Source organism: Osmerus eperlanus, chromosome 2 (genome assembly GCF_963692335.1).
Source record: "Osmerus eperlanus chromosome 2, fOsmEpe2.1, whole genome shotgun sequence".
Classification (NCBI taxonomy): Eukaryota; Metazoa; Chordata; class Actinopteri; order Osmeriformes; family Osmeridae; genus Osmerus; species Osmerus eperlanus.
Window position 1 is genome coordinate 2,381,676 of NC_085019.1, and position 25,927 is coordinate 2,407,602.

General features: G+C 43.5%; 3 protein-coding genes across 5 annotated transcripts; all 3 read left to right on the forward strand.

The window, feature by feature from the left end:
* The first annotated feature begins 319 nt into the window (after nt 1-319).
* On the forward strand, nt 320-7,230 carry fam117aa (family with sequence similarity 117 member Aa). 3 transcript variants are annotated; one of them, XM_062486416.1, is made up of 8 exons: nt 320-856; nt 2,037-2,182; nt 3,970-4,065; nt 4,299-4,412; nt 4,970-5,086; nt 5,281-5,422; nt 5,554-5,677; nt 5,778-7,230. In XM_062486416.1, exons 1-8 carry the CDS (start codon nt 742-744, stop codon nt 6,034-6,036), a joined length of 1,113 nt encoding a protein of 370 aa, XP_062342400.1. In that variant the 5' UTR covers nt 320-741; the 3' UTR covers nt 6,037-7,230. The 3 variants fall into 3 exon arrangements, with proteins under 3 accessions (XP_062342400.1, XP_062342398.1, XP_062342401.1); XM_062486414.1 differs by having other exon boundaries at nt 324-856; nt 5,512-5,677; XM_062486417.1 differs by lacking the exons at nt 320-856; nt 2,037-2,182 and adding an exon at nt 3,028-3,422 and having other exon boundaries at nt 5,512-5,677; nt 5,778-7,229.
* A 451-nt stretch (nt 7,231-7,681) lies between these two features.
* slc35b1 (solute carrier family 35 member B1) lies at nt 7,682-12,388 on the forward strand. The gene is made up of 9 exons (XM_062486503.1): nt 7,682-8,193; nt 8,622-8,725; nt 8,866-8,996; nt 9,082-9,112; nt 10,235-10,395; nt 10,547-10,673; nt 11,141-11,247; nt 11,392-11,545; nt 11,747-12,388. The coding sequence occupies exons 1-9, from the start codon at nt 8,078-8,080 to the stop codon at nt 11,797-11,799; spliced, it is 984 nt and encodes a 327-aa protein (XP_062342487.1). The 5' UTR covers nt 7,682-8,077; the 3' UTR covers nt 11,800-12,388.
* An 842-nt stretch (nt 12,389-13,230) lies between these two features.
* On the forward strand, nt 13,231-15,150 carry ndufa4a (NDUFA4 mitochondrial complex associated a). Its single transcript, XM_062487168.1, has 4 exons — nt 13,231-13,390; nt 14,086-14,171; nt 14,392-14,452; nt 14,821-15,150. The coding sequence occupies exons 1-4, from the start codon at nt 13,349-13,351 to the stop codon at nt 14,875-14,877; spliced, it is 246 nt and encodes an 81-aa protein (XP_062343152.1). The 5' UTR covers nt 13,231-13,348; the 3' UTR covers nt 14,878-15,150.
* Nucleotides 15,151-25,927: the final 10,777 nt, after the last annotated feature.

Genomic DNA, 25,927 nt, shown 5'->3' on the forward strand with positions numbered 1-25,927 from the left:
CCATGGAGGTGTCAAAAGAGTTCCCACCTCAAGGGGAAATTATGAAAAGCACACCACTGGTCTTACTGAAACCATGTTAAACAACGAAACTTGCCCAAATGGGAAGGAGGGAAGGGGGATGGGTGGTGTGTGGATGGATGGAGGACGCCGCACGGCACGCTGTTATGCCTTTTAACAAAGTGGGAGGAAACTTTTAACTTTGTATGGCATGCCTTTAACAGATAGACAAAGTCTACAACCAATAGATGCTCAGTAGTATTTTTCAGCATCCAACCAGCTACATTATTTTGCATTTTCCTCGCCCCTTGGAAGTAGAAAGTGCACGAGACGAGAGAACTTGTGTTGTCAGTTATCAGCGGAGGTGCAGGCAGGATCAGCTTGTAGTGTTAGGGTTTATATAAGTAGTTAAAAAGCCAAATAGTCCACTTATATTGAATAAACGAGTTGATTCGTAGGATGGTGTGGTAATAACTACGTGCCTAACCTGCTACTATAAGACATTTTACTTCTTTGATGACGACAGAAGTTGAGGGGAAATCATGGCCATCACAAAAGGCTGGCTGGCTGTGGCTAGCTGAGACGTGAGGCATGATGTTGAATAGCCATCGAATTCAAGCATGAAATATTAAAGTTTTCCATTGAAGTTAAAAAGGAGGAGCGGTTGCTGTATCCGTATAGAACTATACTCAAGTCGTAGGGTAAAAAGTGTCAAGTGAGGTCTGCTGCTTTTGCACTTTGGAGATGTCGTGTAGAAGTGGTGCGATACGGGGGGGAAACCCTCCGTGTCTTCAACCTCTGAGGGCCACTGTCCCCTTCCAACTCCACAATAAACCGCACTGCAAAGATGTCAAGACGGGTAATTATGCAGCCAGAACGCTAGAATATATATTGGGTGCTAGAATATTAATATATTTTCTTGTCATCATCTTTTAGCACAGGACTTAACTTGTATTGTTATTTTAAAATCCTATAACCTGTTATGACTATGCAGGAATCAGGAATTATGTAGGCTACAAACTATTTGTAAAATTAATTGATTTAGCTCATGTTTTCCAAAAGATCAGTATGTTTTGATCAGACATTGCATATAACTTTTTTTATACTCTCAGAGATTCTGAAGAAGGGGAAAAAAAACATTTGCAAGCTAAGATGACCTCAAATAACTTTTGAACTTTTATTGTGGGCTGAACTGGCCTACATATGTATGCTACTTTACAGATAAAGCGCAGATCTGGGCAAGTTGTACCATGCAAGAATCATCTTGACATTAGTCCACATTCTCTTGAGAGCTACTAACATCCCCTTATCGTTTCCAATCCTCAGTTTCCAGTCATCATTCTCTTAAAGATGCATTAGAAGCACTTGAGGTTTTGCATAGCTTTTTGTCCATCATGATCACCAGGGTAACCCTATGCACTTTGACATTTTTTACCATTTTTGACCACTGCCAAAGCATCAGGGGCTTGGTGTGTTTTTGTTCCTGCGTGTCCTGATATAATACACAGTCAAAACCCTGCAGCCTCCCTGTGTGCCCTTAAAAGCATTCTGTAACAGTGTTGCTCAAGTGCTTGTGCTGTTTATTTATACTGGATGCCTGGGAAGTGGGCCGGAGGGTCTGGGGTATCTGTGGAGGAGTGACCTGGAGGGTCTGTGCGCTGCAGAGGAGCAATTGTTGCCAGTTTTGTGCTTAATGCCTTTGCGTGGCTTTTCTCTAAACCCTGTGGTTTGGCTCACACCTGACATAGATTACAAAGAGTTGTTTAAACACACTCGCCTCAAACAACCTACATTCTCATCAGGGCCTAACAGGAAGGCTGACAGGAAAAAGGATGGGGGGGGGGGGGATGGAGGCCATTTTGTAATCCCTTGTTTTATGTCTGTTAAGAATGGGATAATCTGTATCTGTTTCATAGGCATTGTTACTGTAAGATGAACATGATGCCATCTTTATTACACTGGGTCAGTGAAGTATAACACTAAGCATGGCAGATCCCGCTCCCCTTTAATAATCTCACCTTCCGTTTGTTCTTCCACAGTGGACAGGACCAAGTCTGGGCCACCAAAACCAACCATTCGACGCACGCTCTCCCTTGATGCCATTGTGGGTCCTTATCTTCAAGGCCAGTGGCCCAAAGAGACAGAGAGCATGGACGTCACCTGTTTTAACGATAAAGCTACACAGGTGAGTTTATTTATGACACAGTAAAGTTAACATAGTAAGTAAAACCTTGATGCGGTGACACTCTGGACATGAGAATACATGCAGTAAGTGTTTTGGTGGTTTACAACAGCTTGAGCCAGAGACTGTTTATAGTTTCATGTTGAAATCAATGTGGCCTAAAGGTACTATACAGTGTAATCTGATTGTCTTTGTCTATTTTGAGGATTTCAAGTGAGCGTATCAGAGGTCGCCTGCACAGGTGTCGGGCCAGTTACAGTTTGAAGCTGTCAGAGAAAGGGCAGCCAACTGGAAAGGCTTGTTTTGTTCTTTACAACTTTTTCTGCTCTACCCTGTCCCCCCCCCCTCTCTACGGCACCTACCCCCCTTTAGAGCACAGACTCAGCTCACATAACCGCTCTGCATCTTCGGTTCTGACGCGGTTTCAGCTGAACAAACCCCCCCCCCGCCTGCACTCCATTGTGTGGAGAAGACCCTCCCTGAGCTCAATACACAGACCCCCCCCCTCACCCCCCCCCCGGTGTACTTTCTCTGTTTTACTTAAGATGATGTAACTGTCTCCTCTTCTTGGGCAGTTCCACGCTAGTTTCCCCGGCTCCTCTCCGCAGCGCCTTCCAGACTCATCATGTAAAACACACACTCGCACCGCTGTGTGTTTAAACCGTCAAAGCCCAGGCTGAACCGGCTAAGGAAATATTAGACATGTTCAGAATATTTGGCCACCTCTTACAGATCTTTTTATAGGCTTGTGTCCCGTGATTGCCTGTTTCTTTTTTGTGGGGTGGGGGTGGGGGAGGGGGAGTGGGCTGTAATACTACACCAGCGTCAGTGTGTGACTGACTGGTCTCCCTCTATGACTTATTTAGCCAGGCTCCCTGACCATGAGGTCCATCACATAGGGCAGTGGATGGCGTCAGTGTTTCTGTTTACAAATTTAGCTCCCTGCTTGAGTGGATTATGACATCTGAGCAGAGCTTGGCGAGAGGCGTCTGACCGGAGAGTTGTGAGGCGAGTGTTGCTCCAGTTCAGGCCGGAGACCCCCAGAGTACCAGGAGACCAGTAGCCGGTGGATCGTGTGGATGCCAAGCCTGTGAAGCAGCTAGAGTGTGTGTGGACGAGGTGAACTGGTGGAACAACTCGGCACAGGGCCCGTCTGATGAACCACCAAACAGCCACTTCCTGTCTGTCCCCAGCAGCCCCGAGGCCTGTGGGTAGAGCGGCAGGAGCTTGTGTCAAGATGTCGGTAGGAACACGGCAACGGCGTGGCCCCTTCTCCTGTCGCATGCGAACGTAGGAAGTCGCGGAAAGCTGCGAGGAAGACGGCGTCTCTCTGCCGACAGCTGGCTTATCGTCTGCGTGACGTGTCGTGTTTTCAGTTTGTCGAGTTGGCGTTCCGCCGCACTGTGCTGCGGTTGTTGGGTTTGTGTCGTGTGTTTGTGTGCACCAGGCTTCTCTGTTGAGGGAGTGTTGTCAGGCTCAGTAATAGTTGTTTCCCCCCCCTAACCCCCCTCTCTCATCTACACAGCTGTGTACGGTATAGCAGGTGTTTGAGACAGATGTGGGGCACCACTTCTGTTCTGAAACTAGAGAAAAGAAGATCTGCTGCTGTGCAAATGTCAGTACTAAACCCCACTGTGAAATAACAAGCGGTGTGGGTCCACCTAGTTTAAGCACGCCCACGGCTTTGAAGAGGAAAAAGCTTTTATCTGTCTGTTTCTTGACTAGCATTCCCCTTTCGATGACAAGTCTGGCTACTGGTGATACGCTCTTTTTTTCTCGTCCCTCCATAGACGCCCAGCTCCTGGGCAGAGGAGACCCGGGGGAGGAGGAGTATCGGTGGGCACAAGCGCTCCGCGTCGTGGGGCAGTGCGGAACACTTGAGGGAGGTCAGTAAAATCCTTCGTGTCAAGAGTGGATGGCAGTCGGAACAGTTGCCCTGTCACTCAAACACGCCATGACGACCCCATCGTCGTTAGGCAGATTTCGTTTTCCCTCGGCTGTTGTCCGAGTTAGCCCTCCATTTTTATAAAAATGCCTCTCATGCCGATGAACATGAACTTTTTCTGTCCGTCTACATTGAAGCCTTGACACCTTCTCTCTGTGCTGGTTCTCCCCTCAGGTGGCCACGCTCAGGCACCAGCTGCAGAAGCGGTCCCGACACGCTCCACCCTCGGGAGGGAGTGAGCGGCCTCACCACCCCATACCTGGAGGCCCCGTACCAGGATTCACCCAGGTACCAGAGACACAGCCCTCTCCATAGCCCGCCGTCTGCCTGCACGCTTACGACAGCTAGGCCGCTTTTATAACATCTTACGTTAGTTTTGAGAAATGATTCTGCATGTTTCTGTATTGCTAATCTAGAATCAAATAGCCTTCCACGTGATCCCAGAATCATGAAATGTATGAACATGTGTGTACTTCGGCAGAAATGGGTTTTTGTCTTAACATGCTGTAGTTATGTGATTGTGAAAAAAGGTGTGTCTTGCCCGTGACATTATGAAGGGTAGGACTCTAACATGCAGTTGTTTGAGCCTAGTCTCTAAGGCAGAACAGGGAGGAGCTAGCAACAGTAATATATAAACAGCTCAGCTTTTCTTAGGAGCTGGTGTCATCAAGCTGCCTTCATCACCCATAGCCATGCTATTGCAGAAATGCACAGGGAAACATATTATCTCAGTCTAGCACATATAGACACACACAGACTGGCTCTCGTTAAACACCACAGCCTTTTAATACACCCTTTCCTGCATTCAAGTGTGAGCCTAAGCACTTTTACTGTTTACTTCCCAGACACACTCTCTGATGCCGCTGAGCAGACTGGCTCCTCGACTGCGGCGCAGCGTGGAAGGTCTTAACCTGGAGCTGGAGGGTGTGTTTGTGTCTGAGATCCCAGAGGACCAACACAAGGTGAGCACAGCTTAGATCCACTTAGTGGTTCACTCAAACCTAACACACATCTACCACAATGACCTTAGCCGTAGTTTCAGGTGTATCCTCCCACTGCAGCCCCCTCTAAGTCATCCCACGGAAAGTAAAGTAGTTGTTGTTCTTAGGCTCTTGTCGTCTTTCCCCGACGTGTTTTTTCTTTTTCTTCTGTTTAGATTCTGGAGGTCCCAGATGGACACCGAGCCCCTGTTCCTGCCCAACGATACAGCAGCGGTTCTCAGAGTGACCCATCCCCCGTCCCCCTGGACCCGGGTCTCCTCTCCCCATCCCAGTCCCCCTGCCTCATGGGAGAGTCAGGTCAGTGAAGGGACCATTTTGTGCCAATATATTTACATCAGTGAGTCTGATCTGGAAAACACATGGATGTTCCCGTGTTTTCTGTGCAGACCATGTGGACAGCGAGACCTTGTGCCCCTCTCCCACACCAGCTCTTGTGGTTCTGGACCCCTCCATATTCCAGTCCTCATCTTCCCCTCGTCCCAACAAGACCTACTCCTTCCAAAGGGAACCTCCTGAGGGATGTGAAAGAGTGTGCGTGTGTGAAGAGGCAATGTGAGTAATACTAATGCTGTGTGGACACTCACAGAACCAAAAATACATTTTGGACCGGATAGCTAACTGTTCTCCTCGTCTCCCACTCTGTTAATGCTAGGTCGCCCAGTCAGGGTGAGCCTGTCATCAAGCCTTCCTGCCCTGACCCCAACAAGGTGAACTTTACCCCCCATGGAGGCTCTGCCTTCTGTCCTGTTAGTCTGCTGAAGCCTCTTCTGCCCTCCATGGACCTTCTCTTCCGCGGCCTGACGGTCTCGCCCGTGACTGGCTGCTCTGGTCAAGGCTCAGTCTCCTATCAAGCACCAGTGCATGCTGCAGGGGGGTATCTGAGTGGACCATTCCAAGACTCCACCATGTAAAAAAAAAAAAAAAAAAAAAAATTGATTTCTTTAGATGTGAGGAGAAATTTAGTTTCAAAGACAGATTGGTTTTAGCCTTTTTGCTGTCAAATGCTGTCCAGGCTATGAAGAACGCTGTGATTTAAATCTGATCAAGTTCGAAAGCGGTGAGAATTTATGTCTACAGAGTTGTCTCTGTGAGACTAAATATGAACTCTGCCATCTGAGCTTTTTTTGTGATAGGGCTTCAAATGGAACCAAACATCCCTACAAGGCACACCCTTTGCAAGAATTGTGTTTGAATGTGTAAAGAATATTTTTATACTATTTGTTCAGGCTATGATAATGATCATAATTAATATTATAAGGTAGACTTAACCATTTGACAAATGATTATCAACTCTATAAAGAGGTAGAAAAAAGGATTACATAAACAAAAATAAAGTTTGTTAAATGCTACCATTTCATTTTTTGGGGTGGCAAAAGTCATGAACTAGGCTTTAATTTGGATATTACCCACAACCACATTTTTCTAGGTTTAGCAGAAGATGAGCTCAAAAGTGATTTTTAGTCAGTCTGACAGAAAACCTTGATTCTGGGTTGGTTTGATGATTTCACAAGTTTGTAACCTATAAACTTTCAAAACTTGTTTTGTTTTGAAAATGTACTTGTTGTGAAAGGCTGTAAACTCAGTTTAAACCCCAATGCTAGCACTTAGATTAAGTATTTCAAGCATGGAAGGGATATATTTGTTTGGGTTTGGATGTTTATGGTACTGTTTTTATACTCATTTATCTTTGAAATAAGTGTTTTTTGTTTTTCTAAATGATATCTAGCTATAATTGTTTGGTTTACAGTTGGTTTGTTGCTGTAACTTAGTCTCCTGTGAGTTTCTGGTCACTGATGGAAGTTCTGCCAATGTTCACTTTGTTTGGACCCATCAATGTGTCAGTGTTTAGGTTGGTATTGATGTGCATTTGTGGTATTATGACCTGCGTTCATCACCAAAACGTGTTGTGTAGTTCAAATTTTTTTTTTCACTATTATTTGAGAATTCACTTGTTTTTGAGATGTGAAATGACAAGTATTAGAATTGTCTATTGTTAATTTTTTATGATTCAATATACCTTTCTAGACGTTTTATACGCATGTTAGTTGCGGACACTAATAATAATAAATAAATAAAATGGTAATGAGTGACGATTCATGTACTATAACCGTGTAAGCCCGTCTTTGTTGACAACTTCTTCCACGGACACGTGTAGCTGTCCAGCCCCGCCTTTTCAACAAAATGTCTTTCCTCATTGGTCTAATCAGGCTCGAGATTGCCTTATTTGGACCAATACAATTCGTACACATCCTAAAACGACTAAATGTTATGCGACCCTTCCAAGAAAGGCCCCCACATATCTGAATAGGAGGCTGTATATTTTGCCACATTTTTGCAATCGTAAATTTTTCCATGTAAAGGATTCTGACTTTATGTATTCGCAGCTGTGTGCAACCATCCAAAATGATGTGCTGCAGTAAGATCACTTGAATTCAGTATGACAAAAATCCTATGTCATTACCAAGTTTGTTATGGTGCACTGGGTTGTGCTGAAACAGTAGGCAAATCCTTCCACTCCTTGACTCCTAATCTTCGGGTCCTCATTCCCATTATTTTCTGACGCGTCCATATGCTCAATGAAAACATTCCAAATTTACACCGGTTATCACTGACAGAAGATTGACCGAATGAGAAGCGAATAACATTAACTTTATGTTGGTCTAGGGTCAAATTACTCCGTTTCAGAAACGGAGTAAATTGAATGGACAATGGCTACTCTATAATTCCATCTATTAAAGATTGATATCTAGCTAGCTAACACTATCCGAGTCTTGGAAGTAGACGGGATTTTAGGGTGAATTATTAAGTATAATTAAAGGGACCATCAAATCCCCCTTCGGCGTCACCATTTCCGGACTTGTGACATCTGGGATAGTGGAGCGGGACGTTGGTTTACGGGGTACGGGGAGTGGTGTCGTATCGGTTAGCATACCCGGAGTTCTCGGGGACAGAATGGCCTCAGGAAAAGGGAAGAACTCGCTTCTTCAGAATGAGCGACTACGATTCATTGTCTGTTTCCTCGGAGTTTTTGTTTGTTATTTCTACTATGGCATATTGCAAGAAACAATGTAAGTAAGCCGTTGCCACATCTTACCTCACCTTGTGTACGGTTGTATTCATTGCAACGCTGGTATTCAGTCGTGCATTTTTCCATTTATGATTGCCCAATGCTATGTTTTGTGTCTGATAGCTCTGAATACAATTACTTTGTAACTAGCTAAATGAAGAAGTATGAACTCTTATGGTATGCAGCCATGCACCATATCTTCTTATAGCTAATGTTTTGGCACTGGTCCGAGGTCCACTCTGCCACAAGAACTATTGAATGGCTTTCCGCTTAATGGTCAATTTAAGTTGTTCAAGGTTAAGCGGCAATTTACGCTTAACCTTGAACAACTTAAATTGACCATTTCTATACCATCTGTCTCTGATAATCCAGTTGCATACAGACTGTATAAATTGTAGCTCTGTAATGATCTTGGTCCTGTTATCTCAGCACAAGAGGACAGTATGGCCAAGGGGACCAAAAGGAGAAGTTCCGATTTGCAACAACCTTGGTTTTAATTCAGTGCATCATCAACTCTATATTTGCCTGGATCTGTGAGTATACTGTCCAAAGCTTAGTGTCTGCTTCATTAGAATATCTTAGAGATGGTTTCAATACGTGCTATCGCTGTTTTTAACTTGTTTTGATCATTTACCCTTGACTGATTGTTGCATCCGTTGCCCTTCCTCGTCAGTAATCCAGTTTTTTGAGGGCTCTACAACGGATCACACCAAGAGCTGGCTCTATGGCCTCTGTTCCCTCTCCTATCTGGGAGCCATGGTTTCCAGCAACTCTGCCCTTCTGTATGTCAACTACCCGACACAGGTAAGCCCAACTGTCTTTTCCTCTTTGTAATTACAGCTTCCAGATGTATGGTTGTTGTAATCATGTATATTCTCTGTGTTTATAGGTGTTGGGGAAGTCCTGCAAACCCATCCCAGGTTTGTTTGATATTACTGTATATTTCCCTTTTTTTCTCTCAGATTTACCAACCTCTTGCTTATCTTGTCACTCCCTCCCCACCTCCCTCCCCACCTCCCTCCCCACCTCCCTCCCTACCACCACCACCAACACCACATGACATAACTGTTTAACTAATTTGAGTGACCAGCCCACAGGTTTAAGGGATTTGTCTTGTCTGTTAAGAACAAGACACACTTTAAACGATTTTGTTCGATTTGAAAGAAGATTTTTTAAATGATCCCCTACAGTCATTATTTGGATACGATTAAACATGTTTAACATACTTTTTCTTTTTTAACCCTTGTGTTATCTTCTGGTCATTCTGACCCATCAGTCGTTGTGACCCACCGTCGTATTGCGACAACTTTACCGCATACAAAAACAAAGTGAAGCATTTTCTTTTAACCGTTGGGCTGTCTCAGACCCCCCACATTGCGAAGGTTAAAAGAAAATTATTTGTATTTGTTTTTGTATTGGGTAAAATTGGGTACACAACGATGGTTCGTTATGAACCTTTGGGTCATGTGACCCGAAGGCAGCACAAGGGTTAATAAGTGAAAAGCGTCTGGAAGCACATGTTCTGCTTTCAGGATATGTGTAAATGCAAATATCACAGGCCTTGCTCCCCACCCTCACCACTCTTTTTAAGCAAATCACTCCATGAGTTGTAGTTTTACTGTACTGTGTGCTGTGAATTGGCTTGGTTTGCACTTTCCACAAGGGTTATCTTGTGCCTCGCTCTGTCGCAATATGCAAACACTGTGGTCTCCTGTCCATTCCACAGTCACACTAGTCCTCTCTTTTCCACAGTCCTCCCAATGTGTATAACAGGGAGTCAGGTGGCTGAGCGGTTAGGGAATCGGGCTATTAATCAGAGGGTTGCCGGTTCGATTCCAGGCCGTGCAAAATTAAGTTGTGTCTTTGGGCAAGGCAATTCGCCCTACTTGCCTCGGGGGAATGTCCCTGTACTTACTGTAAGTCGCACTGGATAAGAGCGTCTGCTAAATGACTAAATGTAAATGTATAACGCCTATGATGCATGCTATGTACAGCAATTAGTAATGTTCCAGTAACCTCCTTCTCTGTTTTTGATTCCACAGTAATGATCCTCGGTGTGACAATACTGAGGAAAAGGTACCCCCTGGCTAAGTACCTCTGTGTTTTGTTGATTGTGAGTGGGGTGGCCCTGTTCCTCTACAAACCCAACAAGAGCTCAGCTTCTACAGATGACCACGTTTTTGGTTTTGGGGAGGTGCTATTGGTGAGTCCAAGCCATTCAATGTACTATTCAACATGTCAGATCCTATTTGTAGTCATTGTCTTTCTGTGTGTCCTTGTTGGCTCCTTGTGTGTGTGTGTGTGTGTCTCTTTTGGCATGTCTGTGAGTGACACTGTTTCCCTCTCTGCCTCAGTTGATGTCTCTGACGATGGATGGTTTGACGGGTGTGGCTCAGGACCACATGCGGAGTCGCTTCCAGACTGGAGCCAATCACATGATGCTAAACATCAACATGTGGTCCACCCTAGTGTTAGGATTCGGTGAGTCTACCCATTCATAGGTACTCGTAACTCTCGTGCTGTGTTCACACCAAACGCAACGCGAATTATTCACACGAAGAAGCTAATTTTCGCTTCGCTTTCATTTCATCTCTAGGAGCCAGAAATTATAAAAAATGTGAACATATGTATTTTTTAAAGCATGTTTGCATTGACTTCACATGTAATCTCGAATCATAATTCGCTTTGCTTTCGGTGTGAACACAGCATTATGCCTCCTTCCACCACCAGAGAACTACAGAACTACTGTTACTGCTCACTGCCACTAGGGGGTGCCCTCCTCCAACAGTTGCAATTGAGAAAGCAATTTTTACTGGAACCATTATGTTGACTGCTGGCTAAATCCTGTAAATTCGTTTTGAACAGACAATAGTTGTTAAAAGAGTAGTTTGAATGTCTAAAATGAATATATCTTCATGCGTGTCACTTCCTATTACCCCCACCCCCAGGTGTTTTGTGGACAGGTGAGGTGTGGGATTTCCTGAGCTTCACTGAACGCCATCCCAGCATCCTCTATAACATCCTTCTGTTTGGATTGACAAGTGCTTTAGGCCAGGTAGGTCTTAAATGTGTGCGTTGTTGGCCGTGGGTGTGTGTGTGTGGTTGTCTAATACAATGATAATGCGTGACGTTATAAGTGTCCCAACATGCAAACCTTACAGACAGATTCTACAGCCATTCATTCCTTTGCCTCCAATAGACCTTCATCTTCATGACGGTCGTGTACTTTGGGCCGCTTACCTGCTCCATCGTCACAACAACACGGAAGTTCTTCACCATCCTCGGCTCTGTCATTCTGTTTGGCAACGTCATAAGTACCATGCAGTGGTGCGGTACTATTCTGGTGTTCCTTGGTGAGCATCAACACCAACTTGTTAATTCTGGCTCAGTCTCTGCTTTGCTGTCTGTTTCAGTCTGTCTCTCACTCTCCACCCTGTGCTCCTGCTTTCACTCCTGCCTTTACATCTTGGGAGTATTTGATTGGCTGATTACACATCTTTTGTCTCTGCCCAGCTTGTCTTTTGTAAACCGTACCGTGTGATTTCTTATTCTAGGTCTTGGTCTGGATGCCAAATTTGGCAAGACACCCAAGAAGACAACACACTAATCTGGAACATTCTGACAGGCAGACAAACTGAAAGTGTAAGGCTTAGCAGTAGCCACAATATCTTATTTTCTTCCCTCCCAGCAGAGGTATGTGCCAATAGCTTATGGTTTATTTCCATTCATATTTTAAATTAATTTACCTGATTGTGAGGAGGACATTGGACTGAATGAAGACAGGAACTGAAGAGGTGAAAAGGCGTCAGAAACAGCATGATTGCAGCCTACTGAAATCTTATCTCCAGTATTTACCTGGGGTACTCGCCATTACAGAATGTCTGGTTTTCAACGGTTTTGCTCGTATTTGTATGTTTGAGAAGTACACAAGATGCCCTTCTTGGACATGTTAACTATAGCACACCTCTTTTTGTTTACTCATGCCAGCACTTTTATTCATATCTTGGATGACGGATAACTTTGATTACATTGTATGAAACTGTCATTTCATAATAAAAGGGAAACACTTTGTCATCAACGACTCAAATGTTTTCACAACTTTCTTTTGTCTATTAAAGTATTCTTGGACTGTTTAAAAAAAGAGGCCAATACAGGGTTCTTTGTAAGAGAATTAAAACCGAATGGAATAAAAAATTATATGGGCAACGTTTGTCACGCCTGTGTCATTGTATATATTGTGTTGTGTATGGCCGGATACACAAATATTTATAAACGGCAATATCAATCGACAATCGTATATGGAGGGCGATATGTCGCACTTGAGAGAATGGAGTAGGCTAGGCAACAAACCGAGTTAGGAATTGGACTAATCAGTGGTCGATTCCCAATATACACAATACTAGGCTACCGATGACTAAACGGCAAACGACTTCTGCTCTGGTTCAAAATCCTAGCTATGCTCAGGAAATCGGTAACAGAAAGATCAGTAAGCCATTTAACTATATACTATCTACTAATATACTATATCACAAATGATATAGTTAGTAGATACATCTAGCTAGTTACTTATATCCTTGGCTGACACTGACTTCAAATAGTGGAGAAAGCTGCATTATTGGCAGAATATCAGGTTCTGACACCTATGGAATGCTGCGATGTGAGGCACTACAGATGACATTGATCGACATTGAGATGCAAACAATATCTTAAATTACTGTCATTCTGACTATTCTAATGAGATAAACTTCTATGACATGGTATCAGACTAATTGAGCAAGCATACGCTTTATAATAAATTAGAAACATCAGAAATAATTTACGATGGTTGTACTGAGTTTGATGTGAAAATATTGCCAGATGAAAATAAACGTAATCGCTATATCCTCTTAACCATATTATAATATTCTATAGATTTAAAGGAACCTCAGTCGCGCGTGTAATAATTGATTAAATGTTGGTTTATTCAAAATTACTATATAAACTAATGATATGGGACATTACCAGTCAGGCAGCACGGGCAGCAAATAGGACCCCATTTTATGTAGTGATCGGGCAGTAGAGTCATCGGTATTATTTCTCACCCTTTTTGGCAAGGCCAACGTCAATCCAGTTATTGCGGTACCAGTTGGGATAAATAAACCCATACAAACGCCAGAATGCTAGGTACCGTCAGCAAGCAACTTAAATCCCACCCCGCTGTAAGTACGGTTGTTTTCTAGTGAAGGGTATATGCTTTATTTAGATACTTTTTTGTGGCACGTTTCGTATCCGTAGCCTAGACTAGCTAAATTGCTAAACAAGATTGTCAATTTTGTTAATCCCTGGCACGATTCAAATGTAGAGTTTTATCTTTTAAAAAACATTTTTTTATCCTTAATACTGATTTTAATTGAACGTTTAAACAAATTGACATTACTTGCGTTGTGTAGCGTTTTGTAGTTGGCTATATTTGTAGCTAACATGAGCTAGGAGTCACATTAGCTACCGAAGCTACCGGCAGTACCCCGGCCCTAGGTCACGCTGTCCACTCGTTCAAAAGGCTGTGTTTTGCTAACTCTCACTTGAATTCATTCGTATAGATGTGATATTCACTAGATGATTGTGTAATGGACAGGAACACTTTTTAAAATCAATTTACTGGATAATAGTATTAGGTTTAGTTAGCTGTCAACAAGCCAGCTGGAGAAAGTGATCTAAGGTCACGTGACGTGCCTACGGACTTCAAGGGCGAAACGGGTGACGTGAGGACAGAGCAATCGCTTTTAAACAAAGCTCTACGATAAGATGTTTGTTTGTCCTCATTATCAATGTTAAGTATATATTTGTTTTCTGGAAGTTCTTTACACTCCTGTGTTTACATCCCGCACTATCTCTTCCTCTTCCTCCACTGCAGCTGATCCCCCTGTTCTTCTTTATTGGTGGTGGGATGGTCATGTCCATGATGTACCTTGGCCGTCTCGGCCTCGGCCCTCATGTCTGGTAAGAATCCCGATGGAAGCGCAAGCACGGGTCATAAACGGGTCAATGTTATGATAAGGGAACATCGAGTGATAGCTAGGTGTAGGATCCAGTTCAATGCCAGCACATGAGAGCAGATCGACAACTGTTTTGTTTACTTTGAAATTCACACAGAGCAGTTTAATAAAAAATAAAAAATACTATACTTATATATATACTTGTATACTTAATCCTTTCTCAGCTGGGACCGCAAGAATAACCCAGAGCCCTGGAACAAGATGAGCGCCACAGATCAGTACAAGGTATGGTAACAGTGATTTGCAGTGCGATCTTTTGGCAGTTTGTTATTGTGTGAAATCCAACTTCCCCATAGTCTATACTTTGAATGTATACACCCATAGTGTAGATCTAGAAACGTTGACCGTGTACACAGTTCCTTCCAAAGACTATTTTGAGACAGGGACTAGAGCTAGATATGTACATGAGCTGCAGTCAGTGGTGGCTTATCCCTGCTTTGAATTAATTAAAAAGGATAAGCTTGTTATAGGTACCTTGATGGTAACTGATCTGATCAAATGATTTTCTTGCCAGTCTTGACACACTATCCATGACTTGGGTGTGCGGTTAAGGAGTGTGCCGTTCTGAACATGTTTTTTCTCTTCTCGTCTAGTTCTTTACCGTAAACATGGACTACAGCAAGTTGAAGAAGAACGGCCCCGACTTCTAAACTCGTATCTTCTGTCAAAGTGTTGCAGGGCCGTAAGTTTAGGGGGGAAACATGTTGAAAACACCTGGACCTTTTGAAAGCCCAACTCTGACCCCAATGGATGTAAAAAAGCTAACCCGCACAAATGTTTCTTTATCTTGTTGAATTTCCCCATTCGGTCCCATTGCACTTTCTTTGCCACCTTATATATATTATTTTCCTTCTAATTCTGTAAAGTTATCTAAGGTTGGCAATAAAGTGAAGGAGATATCTCCTGCATACAGAGAAAAACAATGTCTAATTTCTTCTTTATTGTAGAAAAAAATACAGATTTGCAGAATGTAAATCCATGTATCATGAGTAATGAGTCTATTATACTTAAATGTTTCTTTTAAAAGTGTGAAGTACAATGTGATTGTATTGGCTGGAAGTCAGTCATGTCTACCGTCGTGTCATTGTATTATATTTACATTTAGTCATTTAGCAGACGCTCTTATCCAGAGCGACTTACAGTAAGTACAGGGACATTCCCCCCGAGGCAAGTAGGGTGAAGTGCCTTGCCCAAGGACACAACGTCATTTGGCACAGCCAGGAATCGAACTGGCAACCTTCTGATTACTGGCCCGATTCCCTCACCGCTCAGCCACCTGACTCCGATATTTAGTTTTTCCAAGGTTTTTAAGATGGCTGACAACAGGATATCTTTCCAGACACACTTCTTCAAAAGACTTCACGCAAGTATTTATTGTAATCCTTGGCAATAAATTATTTGCAGGGCTCCATCTAGTGGTTCTGAAAATACACATGTATTGGCAAATGCAGTACTTTCACCATGTGAAAAATACACAGATGAGCCAAACATTAGCCACCTGCCTAATGTGTTGTTGGTCCACAACCCATAGAGGCTCAATCTGAGGAGATCTGGAGAATATGGAGGCCAGGGAAACATCCTGAATACTTAATCAGTTTCCTTCAAACCATTCCCTAACAATGCGTGCACTGCAGCATTGCACATTATCCTGCGGAAAGAGGCCAGTGACATAAGGGAATGCCATTGCCATGAATGGGTGTACTTGGTCTGCAATGGTGTATTTGTTTATCTGCTACGCATTTTTCCTGCATCCAACACGAGAACTGGTTGTTCATTTACATTTAGTCATTTAGCAGATGCTCTTATCCAGAGCGACTTACAGTAAGTACAGGGACATTCCCCCGAGGCAAGTAGGGTGAAGTGCCTTGCCCAAGGACACGTCATTTTGCACGGCCGGGAATCGAACTGGCAACCTTCAGATTACTAGCCCGATTCCCTAACCGCTCAGCCACCTGACACCATCGACCTCTACCCAGACCATGACGTGTGGCCTTGTTTGTAGATGTTATCTGCTTCACCTTTGAGCGGTCTAAACGTTAGGACTCAGCAGTGTATACTTTCATCAGTACGCTGCACAAGTTGCTTTAGATTGAAATCACACTTACCCAGTAAGTGTGATTCACACACAGTACAGGACAACTTTTCACTGTAAGGTGACAGTTTTCTTTTTATATATTTTTTTACTTCAAGTGAGCAATTATAATTTTCTCTGGAGAGCTTTAAATAGACCAGATGAAAGAGAGGCCTGGCAGAGGGAGGTGTGCTGTGTTTCTTCTTATAGAATGTCAACGCTCTCTGCCTGATGAGTTTGTAAATGTCAACAGGTCACACTGTGCATTTCTGTGGCTCGCAAATGTGCGACAAGGATGAGCAGCCAACGCGACAAAGAAAATGTCAACGAGACCTTCACATTTGAATAGAAAGCCTAGTCTCGCCTACCCTTTCAGAGTGTGGAGCACACTTTGTACCTTCGAGAATAATTGTTTCAGATGAGTTTCAGACTGACTGCAACTCTAATTTGTTCTTCTGATGTCTTTTGCATCAAAAGGATTGCTTTGTACTTTGTCACAGTCATTATAGACTGCATATGGTGACGCTAGATTCAGTAGGCTACAGACTAGAGACACTTATGTTAATGTGACCAGTGATACACCATGATACAGTATGTATAGCAATTGGGAATGCAATGTACAAACAGTAACTATTGTGTACTTTTGAGTCGTTATATATTGAAATGTGTGACGTTATAGATTTCAACAGGCAACATGTGAACCCTAACGCCTGTAGTAGTACAGCACAATGGCCTCTGTGATCAGTGGCATAACAGGTTGATAATGTGAAACTGGTGGTAGGAGTCGCTAAGGGGGAAGCCAGCTGTTACAGTGGAGCGTGGATACCGGATGGGTTTGGATTGATTGATGGCCTTAAGTGTTGATGGTAATCTTGCTTTCCCCAGATCTATAGCATGCCAGATACTCCCTCACACCCTTTTTAAAACATTTATACTTTGTACTCTGTGACTGTTTGTTTTCTTCCTCTCTCTTTCTTTCTCTCCCTCTCTTTCTCTCACGCTCTCTCTCTTTCTCTCTCTTCCTGTCTCTCTTCCTCTCTCTTTCACTCACTCTCTTCCTCTCTTTCACTCACTCTCTTCCTCTCTCTTTCTCTCTTCCTTTCTCTCTTCCTCTCTCTCTTCCTCTCACTCTCTTCCTCTCTTTCTCTCTCTCTCTCTCTCTTCCTCTCTCTTTCTCTGTCTTCCTCTCTCTCTTCGTCTCTCTTTCTCTCACTCTTCCTCTCTCTCCCTCTCTCTCTTCCTCTGTCTCTTCCTCTCTCTCTCTCTCTCTCTCTCTCTCTCTCTCTCTCTCTCTCTCTCTCTCTCTCTCCCACCCCTGCAGTGTGCTCCTTTCAGAGAGCATCTAAGGCAGCAGCCTGGATAGATTTATCTAAACGCTTGTATTTCATTGGCCTGGTTTCTCTCCTTAGGGAGAGGGGTGAAATTTGGGAGAAATCCTCAGCCATCCTTCACTGGAACTTCTTGAACTTGCTGTCTGTTCACTTAACTTTTTCGATTGTTCAATTTTTGATCCACGTGACCCATCTTTATCACGCGATACACATAGAGTGCAAACCAAAGAGTCTATCGATGCTTCTGTGTACCAACACCATTACATTGATCTCTCAGCTCCCTCACTTAGTCTGACAAAGTATCATTTGCAGCAGACACACAAAAAGGTCAGGGCTGTCGATGTAGTTTTGAGTGAGGGGTTGAGTAAGGGCACTGCAATTTAACAGCCAATTCAAGACAAATTCAATTGGAATTAATCATCCTGGAAATCTCAGGGACACTGGTGCTACATTTGAGTCGGAGGCTCACTAGTTTTGAGAGAGCATCAAAAGGGTTTTATTACGCCAGTTGGAACCATTTCTGATTGTCAAGTTGATAAGTTTCTCTCAAAACATTTTACACAAACATACAGGGAGTAAGGTAGAGACCCATATCAAAAACTGTGCCAAGTCGTCATCATCTATGGTATCTGCGTTTTGATGAAATCTGATTTATTTTCATCCATGGTTGGAAAGCAGGTCAAAATTTAAATAGCTGAAAATAGAACATCTGGCTGGGTCTTGTCAGTCAGCAATGCGTAATGAAATATGGAAATTGGGACGCTCTTCAAAGAGACTCAGGCCCTCCGTGCCTTACTGGGTCTCTAGCAGCCTCTTCGACAGCCCCGGTAAGACCCCGCCCCCTTGAAACGCGTGCTGCATTTCCAGGTGCCGCCGCCATGGCCCGAGACGCCGATGCTGCCAGCTCGTTAGCGCCCGCAGGCTGGCGGAGCTGGCATCTGGCATCATTAAACTTCAAACCCGCTTTCGACCTGAGGTGCCCGATCTTGGGTTTGCCAGAAGTGGATTAGCACCACATATCCCCCCCTCATCGAACCGCCATTTGTAAAAGACACTCAAATGGCAAAGCATAATATCGTTATCCATCCATGTCACCAGTCTGTCCTCCTTTTGTTTTCCCAACGTCACTCTCCTCATAGATGGATTCCCCTTTTTGCTGAAAATGTCATGAATAATACAAACACAATTATTTCTCCAAATGGATCCCAGTGGACCCATTTGATGCTCACTGATAATTTGAGAAGCTTTGTCTGCCTTGATAATAGTATACTGTGAAAGAGACATCATCTGTCCAGCCTTTGTGCTTTCATTGCTCTGTTGTGAATCACCACAGATGAGTCTTGAATAATCCTGCTCCATTCAGTAGCAAGCTATGTGGACTGGTCATCCACACTATTCAGTCCTAGGTGTAAACGGTGTTATCTTCCTCAGGTTGAGAGGTTTAGGGGAGCACAGGGATAGGGCCTGATAGTCACTGAATCCGAACATCCTGCAGGATTTCAAAAGTCTAGCCCATAACAGACATTATTTAAAATATGATTCACGCTTACAGAAGGCTTTTGCTACCGCAGTATCTTTCTTCTTGGATGTACTGTAAGTGGGTCCATTAAAATGCTTTAAAGGTACCTCAGGGAGCTGTAAAGACAGCTGTGTGGAGAAACTGCTGTGTTTTGCTGCTGCGAGACAGAAGTCCTCAGTTACAGCTCGGATGATCCGTTAATATACACAGACACACGCGCAACACAGGCCTCGTCAAGATTCTGTTGGAACTGAAAGAAAAAGATGTTAGGTCTTAGAAATCCCTATTGTATTTTGTAAGCTCTTTCATCGAGCTTCCAACTGCCTCCCCATCAGTTGAAACTTCTGTCGATACAGGGTGGCTTTTATAGTTTGCGGCAACTATATTAGTGCCAAAAGTGTCCAAGATACAAATAAATGAGCTCGGGGTTAAAGGAAGTTCAATAGATCAGCCGCTGAGCACTCTTGATGAGGTCTCTGTTCTGCAATAGAAACGCTACATTGATTTGCCACACAGCAAGTGACAGAAAGGTCACCAAGCCACTCTGTGATAGGCTCCCCAGCCTTGGGGTTGTGACACAAATCCTTGACCTCCGCAGTGTGGTTCTCAACGATTGGCTGCTCATCATGCTGTCACACGATACATCACAAGCAGACCCTGGAACAACAAACAGCATCATCTTTTTGTCCGATCGTCTTTTGGATGTACAAACTGAGGGATGGAAAAACCGCATATCTTCACGAGAACGGGCGTCAATGCTTTCGGGTAACATGACCCAAAGGTTCATAACGAACCATTGTTGTGTTTACCCAATTTTACCCAATACAAAAACAATTTTTATTTTTTATTTTAACCTTTGCAATGTGGGGGGTCTGAGACAGCCCGACGGTTAAAAGAAAATGCTTCACTTTGTTTTTGTATGAGGTAAATTTGTCGCAATACGACGGTGGGTCACAATGACTGATGGGTCAGAATGACCCGAAGATAACACAAGGGTTAAAATGCTGAAAAAGCTGCAGTTCTTATTTCCTCCATTGGGAGGCAGTACCAGTGTACGTGTTGTGCAGTATGATCTCTGTCTGTTTTGCAGTTGACCCCTGTGTTGGGGAGGGCTGGGCTTGGACACAGTCCTGTGTTCTCCTGGCTCCAGGCCCCCACTTTAGGCATCCAGCGCTGGGCAGACTGAAGAGAGCATCCCTGGGACTGGATCAGAACCTTTGGACTCCATCTGTCGCATCCTCAACACCAGAGGAGAGGGAGACTGTGAGAGCCAGAGACAGGTGTGCCTACCCACACCAGCTGCCACGGCAACCAACATCTGCCCACAGCCAAGGAAACTTTCCTCACTTCTAAGCTTCTCAGACAGTTTCCAGTTGCTTCTCTCAGTCTGCCCCCCACCTCTCTGTCCCCTGTTCTCTAATGTACTCGTTGAGCCGGAGCAACCAGGGAAGTCTAGAAACATTCGTTGGTAATAATGTATCTCACATGTCATTTCTGGGAAATACGGGCGGGTAGAAACACTGATAAAGGTGCTACATGTTACTTCCCCTAGGGGGCGCGATCACCTCTTAAAACATTCCAGACGTTGGTTTGCAGTAACTCTAGCGCCTACTCTACATGGTTCACATGCTTGTGGGATGTGCAAGCGGTGTGATGTTATGTGGGAGACTGATGTTTTTATTATGAGCTCTTTCAGGCCTGTGTGTTTGTTTTCTAAATTGTGGTGCCATTGTGTTATCCCTGCCTTCAGCTGAGCTTCCTGCTACACTGCATGAGATGGATTGAAAGGCAAAAGTGATGCTGGGAAAAATTATTACTAAAATTATTATTAAACTAGAGAGGGTACAATTTCTGGGGAAATTGTAGGGTGTGCTTGCTTGCGTCGGTTGCACAGGGGTCCGTTTTTGAATGACATTTTTACAACTGATTTCTGTATATTTTATATGATCATGCATAGTTATTATTTATAAAGATTAAATAGATTTAAAAAAAACAGACAAAAATGCTGCTCATTTACAACTGAAAATACGAGTGAAGTGTAGAATGAAATAGATGTCTTCTCATTTCCCCTGCAAGAGGCAGCCTCATCGTTGAATCAAAACGAATACATTTGGCAGACCGGTGTAAAAATTGACCTAATCTCTATGACTTAAACGTCATTTTAAGTTTTTCCCTTCTCGTGATATTTTCAGGCATGTAGCCTACTCATTGCATTCATTCATTATTATAATACGGGTGGTTGAAATCAAGCATTCTGATTGGTTGAGAGTGAGTCACGGGGTGTGCTTTATTGAGCATAAAGTACTGTACGGTGTACAGGTGTTTACAGTACGCCTGTTTACATTTGCCTTAAAATGGAGCGTTCCATATTAGTGCGCACTCAAAATAACGGTTACATTTTTGGTTGTCATTGGTAATTTTCGTTGTCACTTGGTTGTCGTTGTCATTTTGTTGTCATTTCAAGATTAACAGTAAGCAAACATGTTTCATGTTAACGTCGATCTTTTGGGGGGAAGAACTTTTGATGAGTGGTTAGCCGAAGATGAGAGAGCAAGAGTGAGCAAGAGTGGTCGAAAGCAATGTCATCAGAGACGAAGGGGACATGAGAAACGTTTTCCATGGATGCACAATTAGTGGAAATATCCAAATCAATATAAGCAAACCGTAACATGTTTAGACCTAATGTTTAAAATAAACATTATTTTATTGAAAGTGTCCCATTGTCATTTTGTTATTTTAAAGGCAGCTTTTATGAAATGAGCAAAGTCAATTGCGAGATCTAGCTAGCTAGCTAGGCTAACAAACGTGAAGTTCACAATGCTGTTTGTCCGTTGCATAGCAACAGCCACTGTTTACAGGGACTATTTTCTCTCGGCTACTGAAATGCGATACACAATGTTTGTTGTCTATAACTATTTTGTGCTGAAAGGCAGCTTACTATTTATTTACTATTTATAATTTCGCTGGCAACCGTATTATAAAAGCAATAAGGTACTCGAGGCAGTACTTTATCGCCAATAAAGTACGTGTTCCAGGGTTTTCCACGTACTTTATTCCCTTCCGCTGTTGGCCTTCCGCTGTTGGCCTCTTCAACAAGGCCAAGGATCCACACTGACTCTAATGACTTCCTGCTTAAAACACACTGCATTTTGTACTGCATTACAAAATTGTATCTTGTACATTTCTATTTTTTGTAAATTTGTATTTTTGTATTTTTATATTATTAATTACGCCAACTTATATTTTATTTTATTGTATATTTTATTTAATTCTAATTCCACTTAGTACTGCTAATTTATGTACCCTTAGTATAGATAGTCCACATATTCAAATTTTAGGTCCCTATATGTTTATTGCACCTTCCTGCCAAAGCAAATTCCTTGTCTGTGCAAACTTTCATGGCGAATAAATCCCATTCTGATTCTGAAGAATATGACCTGGTCAGTTTCAAAGCCCTTTTTACAACCCACGACCGATTAACAGAATGGCCCTACTACGCGACACCGCCATATTTGCACAATAGAGAAGACAAATGCTCCAAATCAACCACATCCGGGCCCTGTAAAAATAATAAATCTAATCCCATTGCTAGTTATTGCCTTCATTTGTCTCCCGTTTTATCATTACTGTGCAGGTGATTGACAGTCCCGCGAGGTCTTGTTCGTAGGGGCTCACCTTCCTGATGTGCAGGCTCTGCATGACCGACGCGCCTCTCAGGACCGTGCCGTACCTATTGTCTGATCATACTTTATCTCTGACTAAAATATTGGATTATTGATTTTGCTAGAGAGCTGGCATGCGGGGAGTGGGGGTATGTGTTTGTGAGTATCCCCCCCCCTCCCCCCCCCCCCCCCGTTAGACTCAACTGAAGACTTGGCTGATCTAAAAACAATTCAGATGAATCATTTTACTTTAATGTAACATGAATGTAATTCTGCACAAAACGTCGCTCGACGATATTGTCAGTGGGCATGAGTTTGTCTGGTGTCTAGTCCTGAGGTGTCCACGGAGCCGAGGTTTCCTCTGGTGTAAGGATGAGTGCATTGTGCTCTGTTGTGGGATGGGTTATCAGAAGCAAAGTGCCGGCTTTTGAAAAAGGGAGGGGAACCGAAATTCTTGAATTAATTAATCTGTCTATGTGCCCTTGTTAGTCGACTCAAATATACCCCTCTGCTTCCTCTTCTGTGGGGCTGCAGTGTATCACGCGACATAGAGGTCAATAGACAGTGGTTAATAACCCAATAATGTCACAAACACACAAACACAAATGAGCGCACCCCCACACCCCCACACCCCCACATACACCCCCACACACACACACACACACACACATACCCCACACACACACACACACACACACACACACACACACACACACACACACACCCCACACACACACACACACACACCCCCACACACACCCACCCCCCCCCCCCCCCACACACACACACACACACACACACCCACATACACACACACACACAGACACACACACACACAGACACACACACATGCCATTAGAGGAAGGACCATCTGGAACCATGCTTGTCCTTTGAAGAGATTAATTACTGGACTGTGGCTTCTATGCCAGAATACACGAGCAGTCGTCTCTGTGCTACACAGTGCTGTGCTAAGTGTGTGTGTGTGTATGTGGGTATCTGTGTGTAAGTGTGTGTTTGTTTGTTTATGTTTATAGGAGGGAGTGGGAGGGGTTTTGAGGAGAGAACACAGGAGAAATAGGTAAGACTTTCATGCTTCCTCAGGAGAATCCCTGAATTAGGGCAGTCTGAACTGGGAATAGGGAGGAGGTGGGAAGAGAATTCAGTCAGGAGGATGTTATCAACCAGGGACAGAGCTTTTATTGATATTAGTGTGAATGTGTGTGAATGTGTGTGTGGGAGAGAGATAGTCCATGTGTTTGTGAGATGTAAGTGAGAAGAGTTTGTGTGTGTGTGTGTGTGTGTGTGAGAGAGAGAGAGTGTGTGAAAGATAGAACAAGAAAAAGAAAGAAAGGCGGGAACAGGAGTCAGAGAGAGGTAGCTGGTGAGTTGTCCTGTAAAGGCCTCCCTAAGTGGGGTGCCTCTTGCTGTTTACAGACTTCAGTGGACCAATGAAAAATGTGAGCCTGGCTACATACCTCAACTCTGGCGTCAGCAAAGCTGGCGTCAAACAAGTTAGCTGTTCACTTTCAGTAGCTCTCTCACCCCCAGCACCAGCAACCTGCTCCCTCTGTCCCCAGCTGTCTGAATGAATTAGTAACATGCAGAGTACCTACTGCTACCAGATCACAGAGTCACACTGTGACATCTGTGCACCTGACCACCAGTGGCACTCGGAGCCCTTGAGCATCTTCCCGAAAGAGTCTCCCGAAAGGACACTTATAACCGTCAAGCAAGAGGAATGTGGAATTACACACCTCCCCAGACAGTAAGGAATCTATCTGAGATCTCCCCTCTCTCTTTGACAGCCAGGATTGTCACCATATTTAGATGAGGGGATAATTGCTGTGTTTAGGTGAAATCATCCCACTTGACTGTGTGTGGAAATGCTAAATGTTGACTCTCTGCTTACCTTCCTACTCAACGTAGTTTTGAACACACTGTATCCAGCCTGAATCCTGAATCTCTCTAAATGTATGTTTGCTTCTTCTCTGTATCCCACTTCCTCATCTCCTCTAGACGAAATATCGCCAGGAACAAAAGCCACCTGTTTTGAATTTACATATGTAAATTAGGGCAATGTTCATAGATCTGTAATTAAGCAAACAGCCGAAGCTTACAAACAAACCTCGGTCTCTATTACTTTTCCAATAACTGACTTTCTGCTGCGTCGCTTTTAAGTGGCTAACCCCATTACTGTCTCACTCCTGCTTCTCTGTGATTGGTTGGAACCAATATCCTGCACCTGATTCAAGGTCTTTGATTATTGGAGCTGCACATTGTTTCAGCATGAAAAGAAGCAACTCATTTCACCCTCACATTCACATTAAAAATGATTAAAATGTCTATGCTAGAAAGAATATTCATTTTTTCACATAGATAACCTAAAAAGCAGTTTAAATGTACTTGAATTTAAATGTAATCAACATCAAAAGGGCAGGCCTAAGTTGTCAATATTTTAATTGACTGAGTAGTTTACACATAGAAATCCCGACTAATATAAGCAGGTCAGGTTCAGCAGGATCTTGTTAGCTCTCATTTAGGAATAGGAATGCTGAGCCCATGTGCCATGCATACTGGCAGACTGAAGATTCAGCTGAGTCTGAATGATACCCATGCAGAGTGTATGTTTGTATCTAAGGTCACAGTGACCTGCTCCATGCGTGAGGTCTATGATGGTTTTTCAATAACATCTCCCCCCTGGATAACCTCTCAACACAGGGAATCAAAGGATTCAAAGCCCATTTGTACCAGGGAAGTCCACACCTCAAATTGGAAAAATCCAGGTCATGCATTTCTAACCTGACACACACACGCACACACACACACACACACACACACACACACACACACACACACACACACACACACACACATACCCTCAGAACCCCCTCCCGCACACACACAGATTGACTTAATGCTATCTTACATTACCTCCCTAGTATTGATAGTGCCTTAATTAGACTTTATCAAAATGTCAATGGAACCTCAGGAGTCACGTAAGGCTGGGTGTCAAACCTGACCCCACCTCTCATATGCTAAAGTCTGGAGTTTCTGGACGGTCTCAACTTGATGGCTCTCACACCCCATTCAAGATGTGGTCTGATTGGTTGTCCTTGT

Coding starts and splice junctions, on each gene's coding strand:
- fam117aa (XM_062486414.1), top strand. CDS start 742: ATGTCGTGTAGAAGTGGTGCGATACGGGGGGGAAACCCTCCGTGTCTT. Junction 4,066..4,298: donor GTGCGGAACACTTGAGGGAG/GTCAGTAAAATC, acceptor TTCTCCCCTCAG/GTGGCCACGCTCAGGCACCA. Junction 5,423..5,511: donor CTGCCTCATGGGAGAGTCAG/GTCAGTGAAGGG, acceptor TTTTCTGTGCAG/ACCATGTGGACAGCGAGACC.
- slc35b1 (XM_062486503.1), top strand. CDS start 8,078: ATGGCCTCAGGAAAAGGGAAGAACTCGCTTCTTCAGAATGAGCGACTA. Junction 10,674..11,140: donor CACCCTAGTGTTAGGATTCG/GTGAGTCTACCC, acceptor CCCCACCCCCAG/GTGTTTTGTGGACAGGTGAG. Junction 11,248..11,391: donor TGACAAGTGCTTTAGGCCAG/GTAGGTCTTAAA, acceptor TGCCTCCAATAG/ACCTTCATCTTCATGACGGT.
- ndufa4a (XM_062487168.1), top strand. CDS start 13,349: ATGCTAGGTACCGTCAGCAAGCAACTTAAATCCCACCCCGCT. Junction 13,391..14,085: donor AACTTAAATCCCACCCCGCT/GTAAGTACGGTT, acceptor CCTCCACTGCAG/CTGATCCCCCTGTTCTTCTT. Junction 14,172..14,391: donor GGCCTCGGCCCTCATGTCTG/GTAAGAATCCCG, acceptor ATCCTTTCTCAG/CTGGGACCGCAAGAATAACC.